General features: G+C 43.4%; 1 protein-coding gene across 1 annotated transcript in view; it reads right to left on the reverse strand.

The window, feature by feature from the left end:
- The window catches only part of galnt17 (polypeptide N-acetylgalactosaminyltransferase 17), a 388,163-nt gene that overhangs the window by 10,239 nt on the left and 354,812 nt on the right, over positions 1-23,112 (reverse strand). The window contains exon 10 of the mRNA XM_068010281.1: positions 195-362. Coding sequence (XP_067866382.1) covers positions 195-362 — 168 coding nt within the window. The remainder of the gene's footprint in view (positions 1-194; positions 363-23,112) is intronic.

The following is a 23,112-nucleotide window of genomic DNA, read 5'->3' on the forward strand; positions in this document are numbered from 1 at the left end:
CCATGATTTCCCAATGTACAATCCCAGGTGCGTTTCCACACTTCGAAGTGAGCATTTAGCCCTTGTAGTGTTAAACGCCTCTTCTGAAAAAACATAGATGATGCGATACTAATTGTGAGGTTTTTATTTTTGCAATATGTCAGTAATTAAGGGAGAAAATCCCAATGTAGGGGTGCTTCTACCCAAACACTAACCTGCACAAAGCTCCAGGACTTCTGGTAAACATTCTTCACTTTTTCACAATCAAGAAGCTGAGGAAATCGGCTTTTCTTGTTGTCTACTAGGCAGCGTGTATCTGGCAGTAGAACAGTAGACCCCAGGGATCCGAGGTACAGATATCTCTCTTTCGTATACCTCACCAGCTAAAAAAAGAAGCACATAACAACTGCTCATGTCAGTAGGAAAAGGAGACTGCAATATTACCATTGCTTATTAGCAATGTAGATTTCATTTTGAATGTACCTAAAACACAAAACTCCCCCATTGCTCAGTGAGACGACCCTGTGGTTTGCTGAGCCAAATAAAGCAGGCAGGTCTGTCAAGTAAGCTGATCACAGCAGGGCCAGTATGCAGGAACACTGCAATTGACCTCAATTTAAGCTGCTGGAATAGGGAGAGAAAAATTAACCACGTTCCAACTTTTGATTGCTATCCAACGACCCCTGCTGAATTGCACATGTTGATTAAGGAAAGGATCAAGCTAACCCTATGTTAACCCGGTATTGAATAGTCTGCCAATGCTCACTGTCAAATGTTCTCAGGTGAAGAACGGTCACAGCCAAGGTACTGGAGGTGGTTCAGTGCCTGTGCTGGTCCTTATTTTCTGGTTCATAAGATGACAACAAGATGGCTAACATCATTGACTCAGCTTAGTTCATTCATGATGAAATAAACCTATGGGGTTAACCCACAACCGTTCGTTTGCACCTGAAAAACAGGTGGTCAGGAGTTAAAAACGAGGTTTGCATCTCAGCTGCCATATTGATGCCTGAGGCCCAGCTAATGCCATATTCTTGTGGGCCTGAAAAAGGGCAAGTGGCCTGCTCGCCTGAAACAAGCATGAAGCTTCTTTACAATGGAAATCTGGGTCCTACTCTGGTTGTAGGTTCCCTGATGCAAGATTCTGGTACAAATGGGTAGAGTTTGCTCCATACAAGCTCTGCCTGGTTGTATCAGGTCTTGAATGGCCGAATCAGTAGTTCTTAAACTGATCACTGGAGGCTGCTCAAAATACAAGCCACAAAACATTTTTCAATACTGGGTGTCACTGCCAGCTTCTTCCCTCTTGGCTTGCCTTCCCCCCCACACCACCCTCCACCCCCTCCAAGACCTACTTGTGGGCCGGCTTTATGTTGCAGCCATCCAGAGTTGGCCAGGCCCTGGACATTTCATTTTGAATGCACCTGAAACAACAAAACTCCCCCATTGCTCAGTCAGATTATTTACTAGCTTTATCTGGCCAAGCTGCTTTGGCCTTTTAAAACTCAGATAGCCTATTGCCTGCTGGCTACAAAATTCACACATACTCCGACTACTGCTTTGTTCTTCTGTGTGCTGCTAAAATTAATCTGTAAGATGAAAGTCTCTGCCCTGGAGCTGTCAACCAGAGAGGACCTTGTCCATTTTTCAAAGGTCTCAGAAATGACTGAGAATCAAAGTCTACCCCCAGGTATCCTACAGTGTTTGCTCACGGGGCTCCCAGAGGTCTGGCTGGTCGCATGCCGTGCCGTATGAATTGAACAGTAAAAAACATCTTAAACAGCAAAGGGTACTTCAATGGGAAAACAGGGCCAATGACAATAGCATAACATGTTTGGGATTGTAAATAATATCCCGCCAGGATGATTAATCACTGAAATTAAAGTTAAAATTGAAGTTAAAATCTAGCGCATGAAAAATCCATTGTGCCACAATGCTTAACACTGAAACAACATGAGCTACACTCAGTTAACCTTTCATTACCACACATACAATAATTTTCAGAATTTATCAGTTGATCTCTGCAGTGTACATAATTTGGCATTAGAGGGCAGCAATGGAGCATATTACACAGAGGTAACAAAACTTCTGCCCTCTAAGTTTCATGCTAATACATTCTTTACCTCAAGAATTATATCTTGCTACCTGATAAATAAGTTACATTGAAACCGTAAATGTGCATCATGTGGAGGTAGACATATAACTGTCATTGGCTTTTTAACCCTTGATGATCATTTTCAAATGTCCAAATTGGGTGCAGTAGCATTTTCCTCCATCTGCATTGCAACAAAAAGTTGCTGTAAAGTGAGGCATTTGAGAATGGTAGAGATGTAAGAAATAAGACAACACCTCCAACTTATGTACATATCAGGCATCACTATACAAGAGGCTTACATTGATCTGATGCTATAATGGTACAGGCAGCTCTGCACATGAGGCACTCCGAGGAATATTAAGGGGGTGAAATTCAACTTTGGTCGGAGCGCAGAATGGGCAGCTGTTATACACCCGGCCTGATTTTCCTTCCCATTGACTTAAATAGAAAGGAAGATCGACTGGGGTACATTACTGGCTGCCTATCCACTACCAATCATTTGATCAAATGGCATTTTCCACTACTGACCTCCTCTTGGCATGCCATAACAAGAACTCGCATTTCTATAGCATCCCTCATGCATTAATTTACCCGAAAAAACTACAATTCTGATTTTCCAACACTTCTTTTTGCATATGCCTTTTCAAGAAATTCTCATAAAAGTGAGAGGCAGATTAGCCACTGAATGGACTATCTCCTTTTGCAACAGTTACAGCATGAAGTAGCAGTCCCTCAAATGCAAATCATCTTTATTGCTCCTGAACGATACACCTTCAGTTGCACCTCAGAAGAGCAGCCATTGCCCAACACTGAAGGTAGGTGATGTTTCCATCCTGTATCCCATTCAGCTCTATACACTGGCCTTCTCCCCCTTGTCCTGGAAAATATTTATCCCTCAAATGGAATTATCTATCATTAGGCAAGCTATCCAGCCCTTTAATTATTTAATACACCTCTATCAGGTCAGCTATATTTCTACGCTGCTCCGAAGTAAATAGATCAAGGTCTTTGAGCCTATCTGTGCAACTGCAGCTCTTTATCGAGGAATCATTCTTGTAATTCTCCGCTGGACCTGTTTCAAGGCCACTCTTTCACCCATCATATGGGGGAAAGAAAACTGTGTACAGTACTCCAGGTGCAGTCTGACCAACGATTAGTATAGAATGGTCTCCTTCATTTCCTATGTTACATCAGCAATTACACTTGAACAGCACTTCGTTGGCTATAAAGTGTTTTGGGCATCCTAAGATTGTGAAAGGCGCGATATAAATACAAGTTCGTTCTTTATCTTCTTATAGTTTTTCTGTGTGAGATAAATAAATCAATGCCAATTGGGCCTGCTGTGAATTGAGAAACCTTAATTAATTTACACGAGACTTTTATAATGATAGGATCATCCACAAGTAAAATCAATGTTGAGGAAGGTCAGCCAATGTTTTATGGAATATCTGTGGTATAAATAAACGACAATAAAAATCAAACAGCTCCAATCCTGTGCTTTTATGAAGCTTTTCAGTGATTGCTCTGTTCCAAGTTTACAGCAACAATGATATAAGGCGAGCAATTGTTATTGGCCGAATGTGCTTGTATGTCATTGCCTGGGTCTTAACTCATTTCAAATAAAGTGGCTGTGCTAGAACAGCAAGCAAAGCAATGGCACAGGATTGTGTAAGTGCTTGTCCGCTGATATAATCAACTTCATTTTGAAGTTTGAGGCCCAAAAATTCACAAGGCTATTCAAGTCATTGGTGCATACTTGAGCTGCACCCTGTGTCCAATGATCCTTTCCAGCACAGAATATCTCATTAATCAATTAAAAAGAATAAGTTTTGCATCTTCCAACTGTGTAACTGAGGAATGGATAATACTGTTTAGCTTGACGTGTCTGTAGATATGGTGCTCATTAATTATACCCAGTTAGGGAGTCAGTGCTTTCAAGATAAGAGGGAAGATGAAGGAGGGTGGGAAGAGGGTCGTGTGGAGTATAAACACCAGCATAGACCTCTTAGGCCAAATGGCCTGTTCCTGTGCTGTAAATGCTATGTAACTATACACCTATATATGTAATTTGTGGGGTCAGCATATTTAGCACAATTCCTGTGTAACGTGGCAGCAGTGTGCAGCAATGCCTTGCAAATTGGGAATGCAGCTTTTAAAAAGCTGAGACCGGTGGAAGTTTTCAGTAGCAAGCTGGGGAAACAAGGCAAGGAAAGTCTTTGGCATAGTAACTTGACCCTCTACTTTCTCCAGAAGATACTCACTGCTTCTGGGGTAATGTTCCAACACTGTTAGAAGCCCTCCAGTACCAAACATAAGTGTCCTGTATTCATATGTGAACTTAGAAAACAAATGTTGACTGGCTATTCCACTGAAGGGGCATCAGAGCCAAACATGCCTGTGTCCTCACTAAACATCCACACTTTCGACTCAGCACATAATTATTTAGAGCAGTAGCAATGTGGACATTGCAGCACTTCAGGAGACACGCCTCCCTGCGAGCGGATCTCTAAGAGAGCAAGACTACACCTTCTTCTAGCAGGGTAGGGATCCTGTAGAACCAAGACAGCATGGAGTGGGCTTCGCCATCAGAAACTCTTTGCTCAGCATGGTAGAGCCACCCTCAAATGGCTCGGAACGCATATTGTCCATCCAACTGCTCACCGCCTCTGGTCCAGTACACCTACTCAGCATCTATGTTCCAACACTCTGCTCCCCACCTGAAGCTAAAGACCAGTTCTACGAGGAACTCCATAATATCATTAGTAGCAACCCCAACACCGAACACCTGTTCCTGCTGGGGGACTTTAATGCCAGGGTTGGGGCCGACCATGACTCATTGCCCCCCTGCCTTGGGCGCTATGGCATTGGTAGGATGAATGAGAATGGACAGAGACTGCTTGAGTTGTGTACCTATCATAACCTCTGCATCGCCAACTCATTCTTTCACACAAAATCCTGTCACCAGGTTTCTTGGAGGCACCCAAGATCACATCGTTGCCACCAGCTGGACCTCATCGTCACAAGGCGAGCCTCTTTAAACAGCGTTCAAATCACACGTAGCTTCCACAGTGCGGACAGCGACACCGACCACTCCCTGGTGTGCAGCAAGGTTAGCCTCAAACCAAAGAAGCTGTATCACTCCAAGCAGAAGGGCTGCCCGCGCATCAACACTAGCAGAATTTCTCATCCACAGTTGTTACCTAAGTTTCTAAATTCACTTGAAAAAGCCCTTCAAAACACTCCCACAGGGAATGCAGAGACCAAGTGGGCCCACATCAGAGACGCCATCTATGACTCAGCAATGACCACCTATGGCAATCGTGTGAAGCGGAATGCAGACTGGTTTCAATCTCACTTTGAAGAGCTGGAACCTGTCATAGCCACTAAGCGCATTGCACTGCTGAACTACAAGAAAGCCCCCAGCGGGTTAACATCCGTAGCTCTTAAAGCTGCCAGAAGCACTGCACAAAGAACAGCCAGGCGCTGCGCAAATGACTACTGGCAACACCTATGCAGTCATATTCAGCTGGCCTCTGACACCGGAAATATCAGAGGAAAGCATTAAGAGAGCTTTTGGGCCAACCATCAAGAAGATTGCCCCCCTCAAATCTAAATCAGGGGACACAATCACTGACCAACGCAAGCAAATGGACCTCTGGGTGGAGCACTACCTAGAACTGTACTCCAGGGAAAAAGTTGTCACTGAGACCGCCATCAATGCAGCCCAGTCTCTGCCAGTCATGGATGAGCTGGACGAACAGCCAACAAAATCGGAACTCAGTGATGCCATTGATTCTCTAGCCAGTGGAAAAGACCCTGGGAAGGACGGCATTACCTGATGAAATCATCAAGAGTGCCAAGCCTACTATACTTTCAGCACTGTACAAACTGCTTTGCCTGTGCTGGGACGAGGGAGCGGTACCACAGGACATGCGCGATGCCAATATCATCATCCTCTATAAGAACAAGGGTGACTGCAACAACTACCGTGGAATTTCACTGCTCAGCATAGTGGGGAAAGTCTTCACTCGAGTCACTTTAAACAGGCTCCAGAAGCTGGCTGAGCGTGTCTACCCTGAGGCACAGTGTGGCTTTCGTGCAGAGAGATCCACCATTGACATGCTGTTCTCCCTTCGCCAGCTACAGGAGAAATGCCGTGAACAACAGATGCCCCTCTACATTGCTTTCATTGATCTCACCAAAGCCTTTGACCTCGTCAGCAGACGTGGTCTCTTCAGACTACTAGAAAATATTGGATGCCCACCAAAGCTACTAAGTATCATCACCTCATTCCATGACAATATGAAAGGCACAATTCAGCATAGCAGCGCCTCATCAGACCCCTTTCCTATCCTGAGTGGCGTGAAACAGGGCTGTGTTCTCGCACCCACACTGTTTGGGATCTTCTTCTCACTGCTTCTCTCACATGCGTTCAAGTCTTCAGAAGAAGGAATTTTCCTCCACACAAGATCAGGTGGCAGGTTGTTCAACCTTGTCCGTCTAAGAGCGAAGACCAAAGTTCGGAAAGTCCTCATCAGGGAACTCCTCTTTGCTGACGATACTGCATTAACATCTCACACTGAAGAATGTCTGCAGAGACTCATCCACAGGATTGCGGCTGCCTGCACCAAATTTGGCCTAACCATCAGCCTCAAGAAAACGAACATCATGGGACAGGGACGTCAGAAATGCCCCATCCATAAATATCGGCGACCACACTCGAAGTGGTTCAAGAGTTCACCTGCCTAGGTTCAACTATCACCAGTAACCTGTCTCTCGATGCATAATTCAACAAACGCATGGGGAAGGCTTCCTCTGCTATGTCCAGACTGGCCAAGAGAGTGTGGGAAAATGGCGCTCTGACACAGAACACAAAAGTCCAAGTGTATCAAGCCTGTGTCCTCAATACCTTGCTCTATGGCAGCGAAGCCTGGACAACGTACGTCAGCCAAGAGCGACGTCTCAATTCATTCCATCTTGGCTGCCTCCGGACAATCCTTGGCATCAGGTGGCAGGACGGTATCTCCAACGCAGAAGTCCTTGAGACGGCCAACATCCCCAGCATATACACCCTACTAAGCCAGCGGCGCCTGAGATGGCTTGGCCATGTGAGCCGCATGGAAGATGGCAGGATCCCCAAGGACACATTGTGCAGCGAGCTCGTCACTGGTATAAGGAACAAGTGAGTAGCTTTTTTTTCAGTAAGCTTTATTTTAACTAGTGAACTGTATAGATTTTTAGTAGGATTTATTATTAGCTTCAAAAGTAAAGGTAAGGACTTTAGATTGTAGTGGGTAGTGTTTGGAGTAGAACAAAGCCCCTAGCATAATTAGTATTTTTTAATTAAAGGGAGTAACTAAGTAATCTAAAGGTAAGTCATGGCAGGAGAGCTTGCACCCGTGATATGCTCCTCCTGCGCTATGTGGGAAATTAGGGACGCTTCCAGTGTCCCTGACGACCATGTGTGCAGGAAGTATATCCATCTGCAGCTACCCACACTGTGGAGCATCCGCGATCCTGAAATTGTCATGGATAGCACGTTTAGCGAGGTGGTCACACCGCAGGCAAATGCTGCAAAGGCAGAAAGGGAATGGGTGACCACCAGGCAGACTGGAGGAAGGCAGGTAGTGCAGGAGTCCCCTGTGGCCATCCCCCTCTCTAACAGATATAGAGTTTTGGATACTGTTGGGGGAGATGGCTCAGGGGAAAGCAGTAAGTGCCAAGTTCATGGCACCATGGGTGGCTCTGCTGCACAGAAGGGGAGGAAGAAGAACGGCAGGGCTATAATGATAGGGAATTCAATCATAAGGGGAACAGACAGGCGTTTCTGTGGCCACTAAAGAGACTCCAGGATGGTATGTTGCCTCCCTCGTGCTAGGGTCAAGGATGTCTCTGCGCAGCTGCAGGGCATTCTGAGGCGGGAGGGCGAGCAGCCAGTTGTCGTGGTACATATCGGTACCAACGACATAGGTAAAATAAGGGATGAGATTCTACAAGCTGAATATAGGGAGTTAGGACGTAAATTAAAAAGTAGGACCTCAAAGGTAGTAATCTCAGGATTACTACCAGTGCCAACGCTAGTGAGAGCAGAAATAGCAGGATATACCAGATGAATACGTGGCTGGAGAAATGGTGTAGCGGGGAGGGATTCAGATTCCTGGGACATTGGGACCAGTTCTGGGGAAGGTGGGACCAGTACAGGCTGGACTGGTTGCATCTGGGCAGGACCGGGACCAATTTTCTCGAGGAGGTGTTTGCTAGTGCTGTCAGGGAAGGTTTAAACTAGAATGGCAGAGGGATCGGAATCTGATCAGAGAGACAGAGGAGGGGGAAACAAGGATAGAAATGAAAGACTGAAAGGTAAGGAACAAAAGTGGAAGGCAGAGAAAACAAGGGTGAGAAACAAATGGGGCCATACTGCAAAATAAAGCTAAGGTGACTAACAAAGTTAAAAAGACAAATCTAAAGGCATTGTGTCTTAATGCGTGGAGCATTCGCAATAAGGTAGATGAATTAACAGCACAAATAGATATAAACAGTTATGATATAGTTGCGATTATGGAGACATGGCTGCAGGGTGACCAAGGATGGGAACTGAACATCCAGGGGTATTCAATATTTAGGAAGGACAGGTAAAAAGGGAAAGGAGGTGGGGTAGTGTTAGTAAAGGAGGAAATCAATGCAATAGTGAGGAAGGGTATTGGCTCGGAAAATCATGATGTGGAGTCTTTATGGGTGGAGCTAGGAAACACCAAGGGGCAGTAAACGTTGGTGGGGGGTTGTCTATAGGTCTCCAAACAGTAGTGGAGATGTAAGGGATGGCATTACACAGGAAATTAGAGATCATGTAATAAAGGTACAACTGCAATCATGGGTGAATTTAATCTACATATAGATTGGTCAAACCAAATTAGCAATAATACTGTGGAGGAGGATTTCCTGGAGTGTGTATGTGACGGTTTTTTTGACCAATACATTGATGAACCAACTAGAGAACAGGCTATCCTAGACTGGGTATTGTGCAATGAGAAAGGATTAATTAACAATCTTGTTGTGCGGGGTCCCTTGGGGAGGAGCAAACATGACATGACACAATTCTTCATTAAGATGGGGAGTGAAGTAGTTGAATCTGAAACTAGGGTCCTGAATCTAAATAAAGGAAACTACGAAGGTATGAGGCGCGAGTTGATTATGCTAGATTGGGGAACTTTACTAAAAGGGTTGACGGTGGATTGGCAATGGATAATATTTAAAGAACGTGTGCATGAATTACAACAATTATTCATTCCTGTCTGGCACAAAAATAAAACCGGAAAGGTGGCTCAACTGTGGCTTACAAGAGAAATTAGGGATAGTATTAGATCCAAAGAGGAGGCATTTAAAATTGCCAGAAAAAGCAGCAATTCTCAGGATTGGGAGCAGTTTCGAATTCAGCAAAGGAGGACAAAGAGGTTGATTAAGCGGGGGAAAATAGAGGATGAGAGTAAACTTGTGGGGAACATAAAAACTGACTGTAAAAACTTCTAAAAATGTGAAAAGAAAAAGATTAGTGAAGACAAATGTAGATCCCTTACAGTCAGAAATGGGGGAAATTATAATGGGGAACAAAGAAATGGCAGAACAATTAAACACATACTTTAGTTCTGACTTCACAAAAGGAGGACACAAATAACCTCCCAGAAATGTTAGGGAACCAAGGGTCTAATGAGAGGGAGGAACTGAAGGAAATCAGTACTGGTAAAAAAAAAATAGTGCTAGGGAAATTAATGAAGTTAAAGGCTGACAAATCCCCAGGGCCTGATAATCTATATCTCAGAGTACTAAAGGAAGTAGCCCTGGAAATAGTGGATGCATTGATGGTCATCTTCCAAAATTCTATAGATTCTGGAGCAGTTCCTACAGATTGGAGGGTGACAAATGTAACCCCATTATTTAACAAAGGAGGGAGAGAAAAAACACAGAATTACAGACCAGTTAGCCTTACATTAGTAGTGGGGAAAATGCTAGAGTCTATTATAAAGGATGTGAAACCACAAACGGGATTGGACAAAGTCAGCATGGGTTTACGAAAGGGAAATCATACTTAACAAATCTACTGGAGTTTTTTGAGGATGCAACTAGTAGGATAGATAAGGGAGAACCAGTGGATGGTGTATTTGGATTTTCAGAAGGCTTTTGATAAGGTCCCACATAAGAGGTTAGTGTGCAAAATTAAAGCACATGGGATTGGAGGTAATATACTGGCATGGATTGAGAATTGGTTGACAGACAAGAAACAGAGAGTAGGAATAAGCGGATCTTTTTCCGGGTGGCAGGCAGTGACTAGTGGGGTACCACAGGGATCAGTGCTTGGGCCCCAGCTATTCACAATATATATTAATGACTTGGCTAAGGGAACTAAATGTAATATTTCCAAGTTTGCAGACGACACAAAGCTGGGGTGGGGTGGGGTGGGGGGCGGGGGTGGTGGCGGTTGCGAAATGTAAGTTGTGAGGAGAATGCAAAGAGGCTCCAATGTGATTTGGACAAGTTGGGGGAGTGGGCAAATGCATGGCAGATGCAGTATAATGCAGGATAGATGTGAGGTTATCCACTTTGGTTGTAAAAACAGAAAGGCAGATTATCTGAATGGGGATAGATTGGGAAAGGGGAAGGTCCTTGTACACCAGTCACTGAAAGCAAGCATTCAGGTACAGCAAGCAGTTAGGAAGGCGAATGGTGTGTTGGCCTTCACTGCAAGAGGATTTGAGTACAGGAGCAAGGATGTCTTACTGAAGTTATACAGGGCCTTGGTGAGACCACATCTGGAGTATTGTGTGCAGTTTTTGTCTCCTTATCTGAGGAAGGATGTTTTTGCCAGGGAGGGAGTGCAAAAAAGATTTACTAGGCTGATTCCTGGGATGGCAGGATTGACGTATGAGGGGGGATTGGGTCGAGTGGGCTTATATTCACTAGAGTTTAGAAGAATGAGAGGGAATCTCATGGAAACCTATAAAATTCTAACAGGACTAGACAGGCTAGATGCAGGGAGGATGTTCCTGATGGCTGGGGAGTCCAGAACCAAGGGTCACAGTCCAGGACACGGGGTACGCCATTTAGAACCGAGATGAGGAGAAATTTCTTCACTCAGAGTGTGGTGACCTTGTGGAATTCTCTACCGCAGAAAGCAGTGGAGGCCATGTCATTTAATATATTCAAAGGGATCCAAGGATATGGGGAGAAAGCGGGAACAGGGTACTGAATTAGACGATCAGCCATGATCTTTTTGAATGGTGGAGCAGGCCCGAAGGGCCTAATGGCCTACTCCTGCTCCTATTTTCTATGTTTCTAGTAAGCCCATCCTTTCCAGCAGGACTTGTGGACCCAGCCATGATGCAGCAACTGATGGCCAATGTCTCAGCTTCCACTGCAGCACAAGCTTCTGGGTGCCACATTGGAAACTCAGACTGAAGGCATGCAAGCTCAGGTTGTGAAAGTCGAAGACACATATTACACACCAGAAATAGAGGGTAAGCAAGGGGCCGACAGGAATGAGGAACTTAAGTTAATTAATATCAGCAGGGATAAAGTATTGAAGAAACTTAAGGGACTAAAATCCAACATATTCCCAGGACTGGATGGCCTACATGTAGGGTTCGAAAAGATGTAGATGCAGAGATAGTGGTTATAATTTTCCAAAATTCCCTGGATTCTAGAATGGTCCCAGTGGATTGTAAGTTAACAATTGTAACACTGCTATTCAAGAAAGGAGGGAGAGAGAAAAGAGGGAACAACAGGCCAGTTAGCTTGACATCATTCATTGGGAAATGCTGGAATCTATTATTAAGGAAGTTTTAACAATAGACTTAGAAAATCATAGTATGATCAGACAAAGTCAACATCGTTTTACAAAAGGGAAATCGTGTTTGACAAACTTATTAGAGTTTTTGAGGATGTAACTAGTAGGGTGGATAAAGGGGAACCTGTGGATGTAGTATACTTGGTTTTCCAAAAGGCATTTGATAAGGCGTCATACAAAAGGTTAATACACAAGATAAGGGCTCATGGAGTTAGGGGTAATATATTAATATGGATAGAGGATTGCTGAAAATAGAGACATGTTGTCAAAACTTTTCATCTTGCACTCATCAGGACAATCCACAAGAATAACCAATGTAAGGGAAAACAACAACTTATACTGCATGAGAAGAGTTTGCTGATTGGTTGGCAAGTGAACTCTGATTGGTAGAGGTACTGCCATGGAGAATGCACCAGTTTACGGTGACTGACAGTTAACTGCCAAGCTTTGTTTGAAATTTAAACCAGGTAGCTTGACTCTGATTGGCCAAGGCATTGCCCTGAGGAATGAACCAGCGAATGGCTGTCACTTATTTTGTTCAGTTGAAACAGGCGCAATGTTTGTACATATTCTTTCTGTCTGCAAAGAACAGGGCCCTGTGCATTAATATATGTAGCTTCCAGTACATGCAAATGCGCCACACTGCGAGCCCTACTGACAATCTTAAATTGGTTGTCTGCGTAATCCTTAGCACACTGTGGATTATTTAGCAAATGTTGTCCAATTGCGGAATCACATCTCATGTTGGACACTGTGTTTTGCGTTTTGCAAGCAAGGGCTGGTTGGGTACGGTCTGCACCTTTCCCGTTGCGAACAGCAGAAGGGACATGTTTGATACGATCGCCAGTCTTTGGGAAGTACGGCCTATATACCTAGAATCACACTGGCATTGAAATTCATATATCACATTACTCATTTGTGTGATAGGCAGGACGTCTTTCTGGTTTGATGGCAGCATCCTGTTAGTGGATGACACCACACGTGTTGCTACCCAACCAGCCCGTGCTTGCAAAACTCAAAACACGGTGTCCAACATTAGATTTGATTCTGCAGGGGGAATGTAAGCTGTGAGGAGGACACAAAGAGGCTGCAAAAAGATATATTCAGGCTAAGTGAGTGGCCAACAAGGTGTCAGATGGAGTATAATGTGGAGAAGTGTGAGAAGTGAATACACTTTGGTAGAGAATAATAAAGCAGAATATTTTTTACAAGGCATGAAATATAAATGTTGATGTTCAGAGGGATTTGGGTGTACTCGTACAAGGAACATTGGAAGTTAGCATGCAGGTACAAAAAGCAATTAGGAAGGCAAATGGCATGTTGACCTTTATTGCAAGGGGATTGGAGGACAAGAATAAGGAAATCTTGTTACAATTGTACAGAGCTTTGGTGAGACCATGCCTGCAATACTGTGTGCAATTTTGGTCTCCATATTTAAGGAAGGGTGTACTTGCAATGGAGGCGGTACAGTGAAGGTTCACTAAAGTGGTTCCTACGATGAGAGGGTTGTCCTATATTGAGAGGCTGAGTAAATTGGGTCTATACTGTCTGGAGTTTATAAGAATGAGAGGTGATCTCATTGAAACATTCGAGATTCTGAAGGGGCTTGATAGTGTAGACACTGAGAATTTGTTTCCCCTGCCTGGGGAATCTAGAACAGAAGGACACAGTCTCAGGATAAGGGGCCGATCATTTAGGACTGAAATGAGCAGAAACTTCTTCATTCAAAGGGTTGTGAATCTTTGGAATTCTATACCAAAGGTTTGTGGATTCTCCATTGTTCAATATATTTAAGGCTGAGTTAGAGAGAGGTTTGGTCTCTCAGGGGATCAAGGGATAGGGGGAGCAAACAGGAAAGTGGAGTTGAGGTCAAGGATCAGCCATAATCGTATTGAATGGTGGAATAGGCTCGAGGGGATCCTATTTCTTATGTTCTTATATTCTTAAATTACTGGTGAAAATAAAGTACTGGTACTGATCACCTTCATGTTGTAATTCTCGTGGATGAAGTATTAAGAAAATCATTTTGAAAATAAACTATGCAGGCTGTAAAAGCCATTTCACTTCCTGTCTCACATCCATTTAATTGTTACATAGTTCATTAAATGAGCAGTATCATTGCTATACAGTGCAGTCTCTGAGAGCTTTCAGTGTGTGTGTGGCTACTGATTTATTTTCATTTCTACATCTGGGAACCATCAGTTTTTAAACAGCATGAGCTCCTGCAGCTTCACATGTACTAAAAGCTGCTATATGACTAGCCGATGCCAACTGATCCACCAGATTTTCATAAGATTTTTTTAAATGAATTACTCGACCTATAGCACCTTCCAAACCCGCGACCTCTACGACCTAGAAGGACAAGAGCAGCAGATGCATGGGAACACCACCATCTGCAAGTTCCCTTCCAAGCCACACACCATCCTGACTTGGAACTATATCGCCGTTCCTTCACTGTCGCTGGGTCAAAATCCTGGAACTCCCTTCCTTACAGCACTGTGGGTGTACCTACCCCACATGGACTGCAGCGGTTCAAGAAGGCAGCTCCCCACCACCTTCTCAAGGGCAATTAGGGATGGGCAATAAATGCTGGCCTAGCCAGCGACACCCGCATCCCTTGAACGAATAAAAAAATAACGTGTATAAGGAAGAAAAGGCTGAAGTATAATGAAGAGAAGTTAGATTTCCATTGCAGTGTGCCAATCTTAAAGGCACCTAATGGCCTGAAATGATGCTCCCATGTACTGGATTGGTGGATGCAGAAAGCTGAGGGCAGAGGTCTTGTTTTGGATTTGCTCTTCCACAGGTTTTTCAATGGGTTTGCACTGGGAAACAGGAGGTTTGTCCTACTTCACAGAGCAAGCCTCATTAGGACCACTAGTTTTAGGGCTTCACCAGCTTCTCTGGAGCAGCTGCATGCCCTGTCAATCCACCAACAGTTATTTAGTTTTCTGAAAAACTGGGAGACTCCCAGTACAAGAATTCCTGTTCCAAGCTCCCTATGATTGGCACACCAAGCTCACATAACCTGATCACCTCTTCTTTACCTTACCCACTATGAATGCACCTCTACTCATATACATAACTGAAGGGGGTCAATGACATAAACAAACACTCAAGACTAAGTTAAGGTGTAAATTTAAATGTACAAATTTATTGATGAAAAATAAGTGCTCCTTGTCTAGTCTAATTTTCTTCTCCTGGTACTTTCGCTTGATGATAATGCATGGTGAAAGCCAGTTAATCATTACCCTAGTGCTTCCTACAGGTGCGACTGGAGCAGGAGCAGGCAATGAAATAACTTTTTGCTGTGAGTCCATTATCAAAAGACTTAACGAATTGAGAGTAAAAAGGGATCTGCAAATATCGTTGATGTCGGAGTTTCAAATTTATTCCAGATGTGGTACAAGACCAGAAGAAATCCAGATTCCTTCCTTAAAGTCCAATGCACATAACTGAGCAATTGAAGATGCCACTGCAGCAATGTGATAACATTGCTGTTTATGCTGCGTTGTCATAGTGTCTTTTGTGACGTCAGGATGCTTTACAGCCAATGAAGTACTTTTGAAATGTAGTCACTGTTGTGATATAGGAATCTCAATAGCCAATTTTCACACAGCAAGCTCCCATGCACAGCAATGACCAGATAATCTGTTTTAGTGATATTGGTTGATGAATATATGTTGGACAGGGTGAACTTCCCTACTCTTCTTCCAATAGGGTCATGAGATCTTTTACGTCCATCTGAGAACCTCGGTTTAATGTCTCATTCAATAAACGGCACTTCTAACACTGCTGCACTCACTCAGTACTGCACTGAAGTGTCAGCTTGAGTTATGTGCTCAAGTCTCTGGATTGGGACTTCAACCCACAACATTTTGACTCGAGATGAGAGTGCTACCAACTGAGCCAAAGCTGACATCTTGTAAGTGAATATGTGTAAGTGAAGTGCACTGGAGTCATAGAGCAGCTACACTTTGTCTTTGGAACTGGAATCTTAGAATGTACCCAGGTTATGTACAGCTCTGTAGTCTCACTCAGAAGAAGGTACTACTTCCTTTGCTAATCAAGCTATTAAAAAGCTCATGGGAGTCTCAGCTAAGTTGCAATCATCTTGCTATCCCCATTTGTCAGAGCCTGACATTAATGATGAGGTGATTCTGATTGCAGTTTCTGCCTGGCTGCTTTAACTGTAATTGAGATACAACAAGTTAATTAAGTGTTCCATCACCCATGAAGGAAATTTCTGAAATGTCCCGGTGCATCTGCCAAGGAACAAATCGGTATCATTCACGAGCATAAATTGAGGCTCAGTTAACAAGGAGCTGACAGTTGGATTCACACCATCGTGATTACTTCACAATACGTTTCAACACCTATATTATTCAATAAATTGTATCTTTAGATTTGGCCTTAGCTAGAACTTAAAGAGATAGGTATCAGTATTAAATATACATGTCTTATTCTGGATAGCTATGTGGAAGCCACTTCTAGAAAACTTGATCCAAGAGCTAAATCACTTCCTTGTGGCATTCTAAAAAATACAAACACAATCCAGAATATCAAGGAGTTCATTCTGTGAAAGCTTACATGTATTACAGCGATTAAACTCACAGTAGCCCCAGGCAACCAAAACATGAGTTGATTAACTGTCCACCAGAGACAAGGATGAGAATGGCTATTTTAAAGCTAAAGTCCTGAAACAGTTCTTCAAAACAAAAATGCCTTAATTGGTCTTTAAATTCCACAAATGCTTACAATACACAAACTAATTGCTGATATTTGAAGGAAATGTTAAACCAAACCAAATACATTATTATTTTAAAAGGGCAAATGGGTTCTAGGCTTTACACATAGGGCAATGAATGTAAAAGCAATAAACTGATGTGTAATTTGTACAAGACATTAGTTAGGCCACAGTTGGACGCTTTCCATTATAAGAAGGATATTAAAGCCTTGGGATGGATACAATGAATATTCACTAGAATAATACCATGAGTGAAGGTTTGCAGCTACTCGGAAAGGCTATACAATCCCAATGTGACTTTCTTCTACTGGAACAGTGAAAATTAGAAGGGAATCTATTAGATGTTTTTAAGATGATGAAATGTTTATAATAGTGAATCAGAGCAGGATAGAGGTGAGATTTCTGTAAAAAAGAGTTTGCTCCTAAATTGATGCCAGTAGAGCAAGGACTGGAACTGGGAGCGGAGTCAGGAAGAGGGGATGGGGCAGGAGTAGGAATAGGGGACTTTTCATAAATACCCACCTTGACCTTGGCTGAACCTGTCCATATTTCCAGGTTCAGCTATTTTAAATATGTTGGGTGAAGTCTGTAGCAGTGCAAACATGAGAGCAAATTTATGCTATAGTAAAAACAGAAAGTGCTGGAAATACTCAGCAGGTCAGGCAGCATCTGAGGAGAAAGAAGCAGAGTTAATGTTTCAGGTCAGTGACCCTTCAGCAGAACTGGCAAAGACTAGAAAAGACTTAGGTTTTAAGCAAGTGAAGAGGGGTGGTGGTGGGGGGGGGCGGGGGCGGCGGTTATGTGGGGAAAAGAACAAAAGGGAAGGTGTGTGATAGGGCAGAGGGCAGGAGAAATTAAATAACAAAGCTGTCATGGGACAAAGGCAAAGAGCGTGTTAATGCTTATGGTGAAAGACAATGCATTAGTCCAGAGAGACAGTTAATGGCAGAATAATGAGCAGCTCCGTCCACATGGAAAACAAGGACATGGTTAAAAAATAGAATAAAATAATTTTAAAAAGGTATAAAAAAAAGGCCAGACATGCTCTGAAATTGTTGAACTCAAGGTTGAGTTCGCAAGGCTGTAGAATGCCTAATCAAAAGATCAGGTGCTGCTCGTTGAGCGTGTGTTGATATTCACCAGAACATTGCCATAGGCCAAGGACAGAAATGTGGGCATGAGAGCAGGGTGATGTTTTGAAATGGCAAGCATCTGGAAATTTGAGGTAAACTTTCCGAAAGTATGACCCCGAGCTTCCGGTTGCTTGTCATTTCAACACACCCCCCTTATCTCATGCCCACATTTCTGTCCTTGGCCTACTGCAGTTGAACATCAATGCAATCTTTCGATTAGACACTCTACAGCCTTGTGGACTCAACCTTGATTTCAATAATTTCAGAGCATGACTGTTTTTTTTATATTTTTCTGTTTTTATAATTTTATTTTATTCTTTAATCACGTGCCTGTTTTTTCATGTGGATAGAGCTACTCATTATTCTGTCATTAACACTCTCTCTGGACTAATGCTTTGTCTTTCACCACAAGCATTAACACGTTCTTTATTTTTGTCCCATAACAGCTTTGTTATTTAATTTCTCCTGCACTATCACACACCTTCCCTGTTATTCTTTTCCCCACCAAACCCCGCCCCCCACCAATTGCTTAAAACCTAATTCTTTTCTAACCTTTGCCAGTTCTGATAAAAGGTCACCGATCTGAAGCGTTAACTCTTCTTGTCTCCACAGATGCTGCCTGACCTGCTGAGTACTTCCAGCACTTTCTGTTTTTATTTAATATTTCCAGCATGTGCAGTATTTTGCTTTCATTTTAGCAAATTTATGCTTGTTGGCTACTGCCAGAAACAGCAGCCAATTGGCCCTGTTACATCTAAACATTACAAAGAAACCTATCTGCATTGGGAGGGTGTTGCTGGCTGCACTGCTGCAGATCCTCTGATATAAGGGGGTAGGCCTGCAACCTCAATGTCCATTTTGCTTGTGTGTCCTTTGAAACTGATATCTGCATGGCTGATTCCCAGGAACATTTTGCCGGGGGCATTATGATGCCGCTCCTACATCATTTGCATTCAATTTAAATTCTCCAGCCTGCTTCACGTGAGTGCTCACATTGGTGATACCTCAGGAAATGTGTGGCAAGCCTCAACCACTGAACTCATAGGAGGCATTCAGCTCATGTCGGCTGTGTCTACTCTTTGCTAGAACAATCCAAAAATAATTGCAATACACTGCTCTCTCCTCTCCTCCCCAATTAGTGGCTCCAAGCATCTGCAGGAGGTGGGAGCTGCCTCCAGAGTGCGAGTGGCAAGGCTGAGGCTTGCCGATGAGAGCAGGCAGCTCCATGGAGGGCCAGCAGAATAAATAGGTGAGGCAGCACTTCCAGAATGAAAAAAAATGTCCTGCGCTTGGCCCAGTGCAAAATCCCTGTGGGCCCAAAACATTTCATCCTACAGCAATAAAGTGCACCAGACTGGTCAGGCACACCAGAATCACCATTGAAAATTGCAGTGCTGACCATCATCCTCCCCGCCCCCACTCTGGCCCCTTCACGAGCTCCTTAATGGGCTTAATGTGCCCTTAATTGGAGGCGAGCACCTTCCCTATTCCTGCAGCCCCCACCCCACCCCACCCCACCCCACACCCACCCTCCATCTTCACATTGAAAATTGCAGACTGTCCTGGTGGCGTCGGGGTCTGGAAATGAGATCCGGCACCGCAATTTTCAAATCATGTCTGCACCAGGTCCCGACCCTGCAGCCTTTTGAAAATCTGCTCAATGGTGTCAGCTGTGGCTCAGTGGTAGAATGCTGACCACTGAGTCAGAAGGTTGTGGATTCAGTGCCTTGAGCATATAATTTAGGCTGAAAGTTTAGTGTAGTACTGAGGGAGTGTTGCATTGTTGGAGGTGCCAGCTTTCAAATGTCACCTCAAACCGAGGCCCATCAGTCCCTCAGGCTGACATAAACGATTCCATGGTATTATTTTGAAGATGAGCTGGGGAGTTATTCTTGGTGTCCTGCCCAATATACATCCCTCAACCAACATCACTGAAACCGATGACTTGGTCATTATCACATTGCTGTTTGTGGGACGTTGCTATGCACAAATTGGTTGCTGCATTTCCTACACTATGACGATGACCATGCTATATAAATGTGAGCTCGTTCTTTAGTTCTCATGCAGCAGCATCTCCCTCTCGACAGACTTAGTTTTGCAGATCTCTGATCCTATTTCCAATCCCTAAAGCCCAAGGAACTCAGGCACAGAGGAAATTAGGCAGAGAAAAATAGTTTCTACAATAGGAGTTGATAAGGATGAAGAACAGGAACAAACACTTGGAAAATACAAGAGATAGCAGCAGAAGCTTCACGTCTATAAAATCTAATTATTTTGTCAAGAACATCTTTGACATCAATTCCCAATTATTTTGTGCTTGTTTTATAGTGCTCTTGCAAAATGGCAAATTTCTTATCTTGTTGCTGAATCTGATTAAGACTTGATGTCCCTCCTGGGAAACAGGAACAAGATTACAAAATACAATGACTGCTCCATTGCATTCCCAGCCAATTCCAACAGTCCCTCAGGTGAATGTATTTGATGTGGAGAAGCGTTATTAAATTTCAACAAAAACAGCACCACTCAATGTAATATATTTTCTTTAAATGTAATCAAATAGATGCAAACTTTTTTTCCATTTAATTCGCTCAGGTCAATCAAAAAGTTCACGGTGTTTTACATAGAATTGCATAGATTTTATCACACAGAAGCAGGCCATTTGTCCCAACAGATCTATGCCGGTGTCTCTGCTCCACATGAACCTCCCCCAAACTTACTTCATCTTATCCTAACACCATATCCTTCCATTCCTTTTTCCTTCATATTATTTAGATTCCCCTTAAATGCTTCTGTGCTACTCACTTCAACTACTTCATGTGGTAGCAAGTTCCATGTTCTCACAACTCCTTAACTAAGGAAGCTTCTCCTGAATTTCTTATTGGATTTATTAGTGACTCTCTTATATTTATGATCCCTAGTTTTGGTCTCCCCCTCAAGTGCAAATATCTTCTCTATCTTTACCCTATCAAACCCCTTCATAATTGACTAGAACTCTACTGGGTCACCTCTCAGTCTTCTCTTTTCTAGAGAAAATAGCCCCAGCCTGTTCAGTCTTCCCTGATAGTTGTGCCCTCTCAGTTCTAAATTTACATTTTTAAGATAGTAAAAATAACACATACTATACCATTCTAATGAATGCAATCAAGCTCCTGAAGTTAATCTGATTAAACAGTGTGCATGTGCCACCATAGTGGTAGGATTTTACCGTTTCCCATGCTGTTCCACCACGTGGATCAGAACTTGTACTGCACAACAGAGCCATGCACCCTAGGCACTTGTATGAATGACTCTGATAAGTACTAAAATTAGTTTCTCTTTTAAAGTCTCATAGCAAGAAAAATATATAGAAATCTCTTTCCTAATCAAGGAAACAGCAACAATGAAACATTTAATAAAGCACATAAGTCCCTCTCCAGTAAATCACAAACTGAAACTGCATCAGAAATTCTCTTGCGATTTGATTTTTTTTGTCAACGTGTACCTATAATTGTGTGCATGTCTAATATACATTTAGTTAATTTAAAAGTCCTGATGTATTTGTCTTGCTACCTTACAGTATCATAACTGCAATGTGACCTTTCATCAGAACCTGGAAAAGTTAGAAGTGTGGTAGGTTTTGAAAGGGGGGAGGGTAGGAAGAAGAACAAAAGGGAAGGGGAGAGATTAAATGACAAAGTTCTGATTACCTCTCTGGGGTAAAGAATTTCAAATATTCTCAACTCTATGAGTGAAGAAATTTCTTCTCATCTCAGTTCTAAATAGCTAACTGCTTGTTCTAAGACTGTGACCCTGTCTTCTAGATTCCCCAGACAGGGGAAACAATTTTTCAGCACTTACTCTGTCAAGCCCCTTAAGAATTTTATATATTTCAAATAGATCACCTCTCATTCTTCTAAACTCCAGGAAATATAGGCCTAGTCTGCTCAATTTCCCCTCCTAAGACAATCCCAAAAGACATTTCAGGAACCAATCTCGTGAATCTTTGTTGCACTCCCTTTGGGGCAAGTATGTCCTCTCCTAGATAAGGAGAGTAAAACTGCAAGCGGTACTTCTGGTGTGGCCTCCCCAAAGCCCTGCACAATTGTGGTAAGACTTCTTTATGCTTATACTTTAATCCCTTTGTAATAAAAGCTACCATACCATTTGCCTTCCTAATTGCTTGCTGTACCTGCAAGTTAATTTTCTGCTTAGAACTAAAGTGTTACATACAGTAGTTTAAATGTAATGAATCCTTTTCACCACTTGCTTAGTTTAGCTGACAGTGTACATTCAATGCGATATGAAGTCCTGTGACATCGACTACAAGTCAGTTGCCAGTGATCGCCAGAGCTGGCAGACAGCCATAAAGGCGCCTGAGATGGCTTGGCCATGTGAGCCGCATGGAAGATGGCAGGATCCCCAAGGACACATTGTACAGCGAGCTCGTCACTGGTATCAGACCCACCGGCCGTCCTTGTCTCCGCTTTAAAGACGTCTGCAAACGCGACATGAAGTCCTGTGACATTGATCACAAGTCGTGGGAGTCAGTCGCCAGCGATCGCCAGAGCTGGCGGGCAGTCATAAAGGCGGGGCTAAAGAGTGGCGAGTCGAAGAAACTTAGCAGTTGGCAGGAAAAAAGACAGAAGTGCAAAGAGAGCCAACTGTGTAACAGCCTCGACAGCCAATTTTATCTGCAGCGCCTGTGGAAGAGTCTGTCACTCTAGAATTGGCCTTTATAGCCACTCAAGGCGCTGCTTCACAAACCACTGACCACCTGTAGGTGCTTACCCATTGTCTCTCGAGACAAGGAGGCCAAAGAAGAAGGAGAAGAAGAGTACATTCACAGCCACAAAGTTACTGTACATGATGATTGCAGTGCTTGTGGAAGAGTTGCATTGGTACAGCCAGGCATAAGTGTGCTTACCTGACAGAATCACAGAATCGTTACAGTGCAGAAGGAAGCTATTCAGCCCATTGTGTCCGCACTGGCTCTCTGAAAGAGCAAATCCCTCAGTTCCATTCCCCTGCTTTGTCCCCATAGCCCTACACTAGTAGAAACGCAGGTCAGGGGATTGAGGCAACATGGAAGGTCGTGGTTTCTGGGGATTAATTAGCCCTGTGATGGGATGGGGAAGGTCTAGCATACTCGTGAACATTTCAGTTGGATAGTGCCCTTCATGGCCATTGGGTAGATTGCTACACTAGGCCTGGCAGTTTGTGATGAGTTAGCCTCCAGGAATGGGCTCCAGACTGTTTCTCCAGTTGCAGACAGAGACCGTACCTTAACACAAAAGCAAAATACTGCGGTTGCTGGAAATCTGAAACAAAAACAGAAAATGCT

Source organism: Heterodontus francisci, chromosome 30 (assembly GCF_036365525.1).
Source record: "Heterodontus francisci isolate sHetFra1 chromosome 30, sHetFra1.hap1, whole genome shotgun sequence".
NCBI classification, from domain to species: domain Eukaryota; kingdom Metazoa; phylum Chordata; class Chondrichthyes; order Heterodontiformes; family Heterodontidae; genus Heterodontus; species Heterodontus francisci.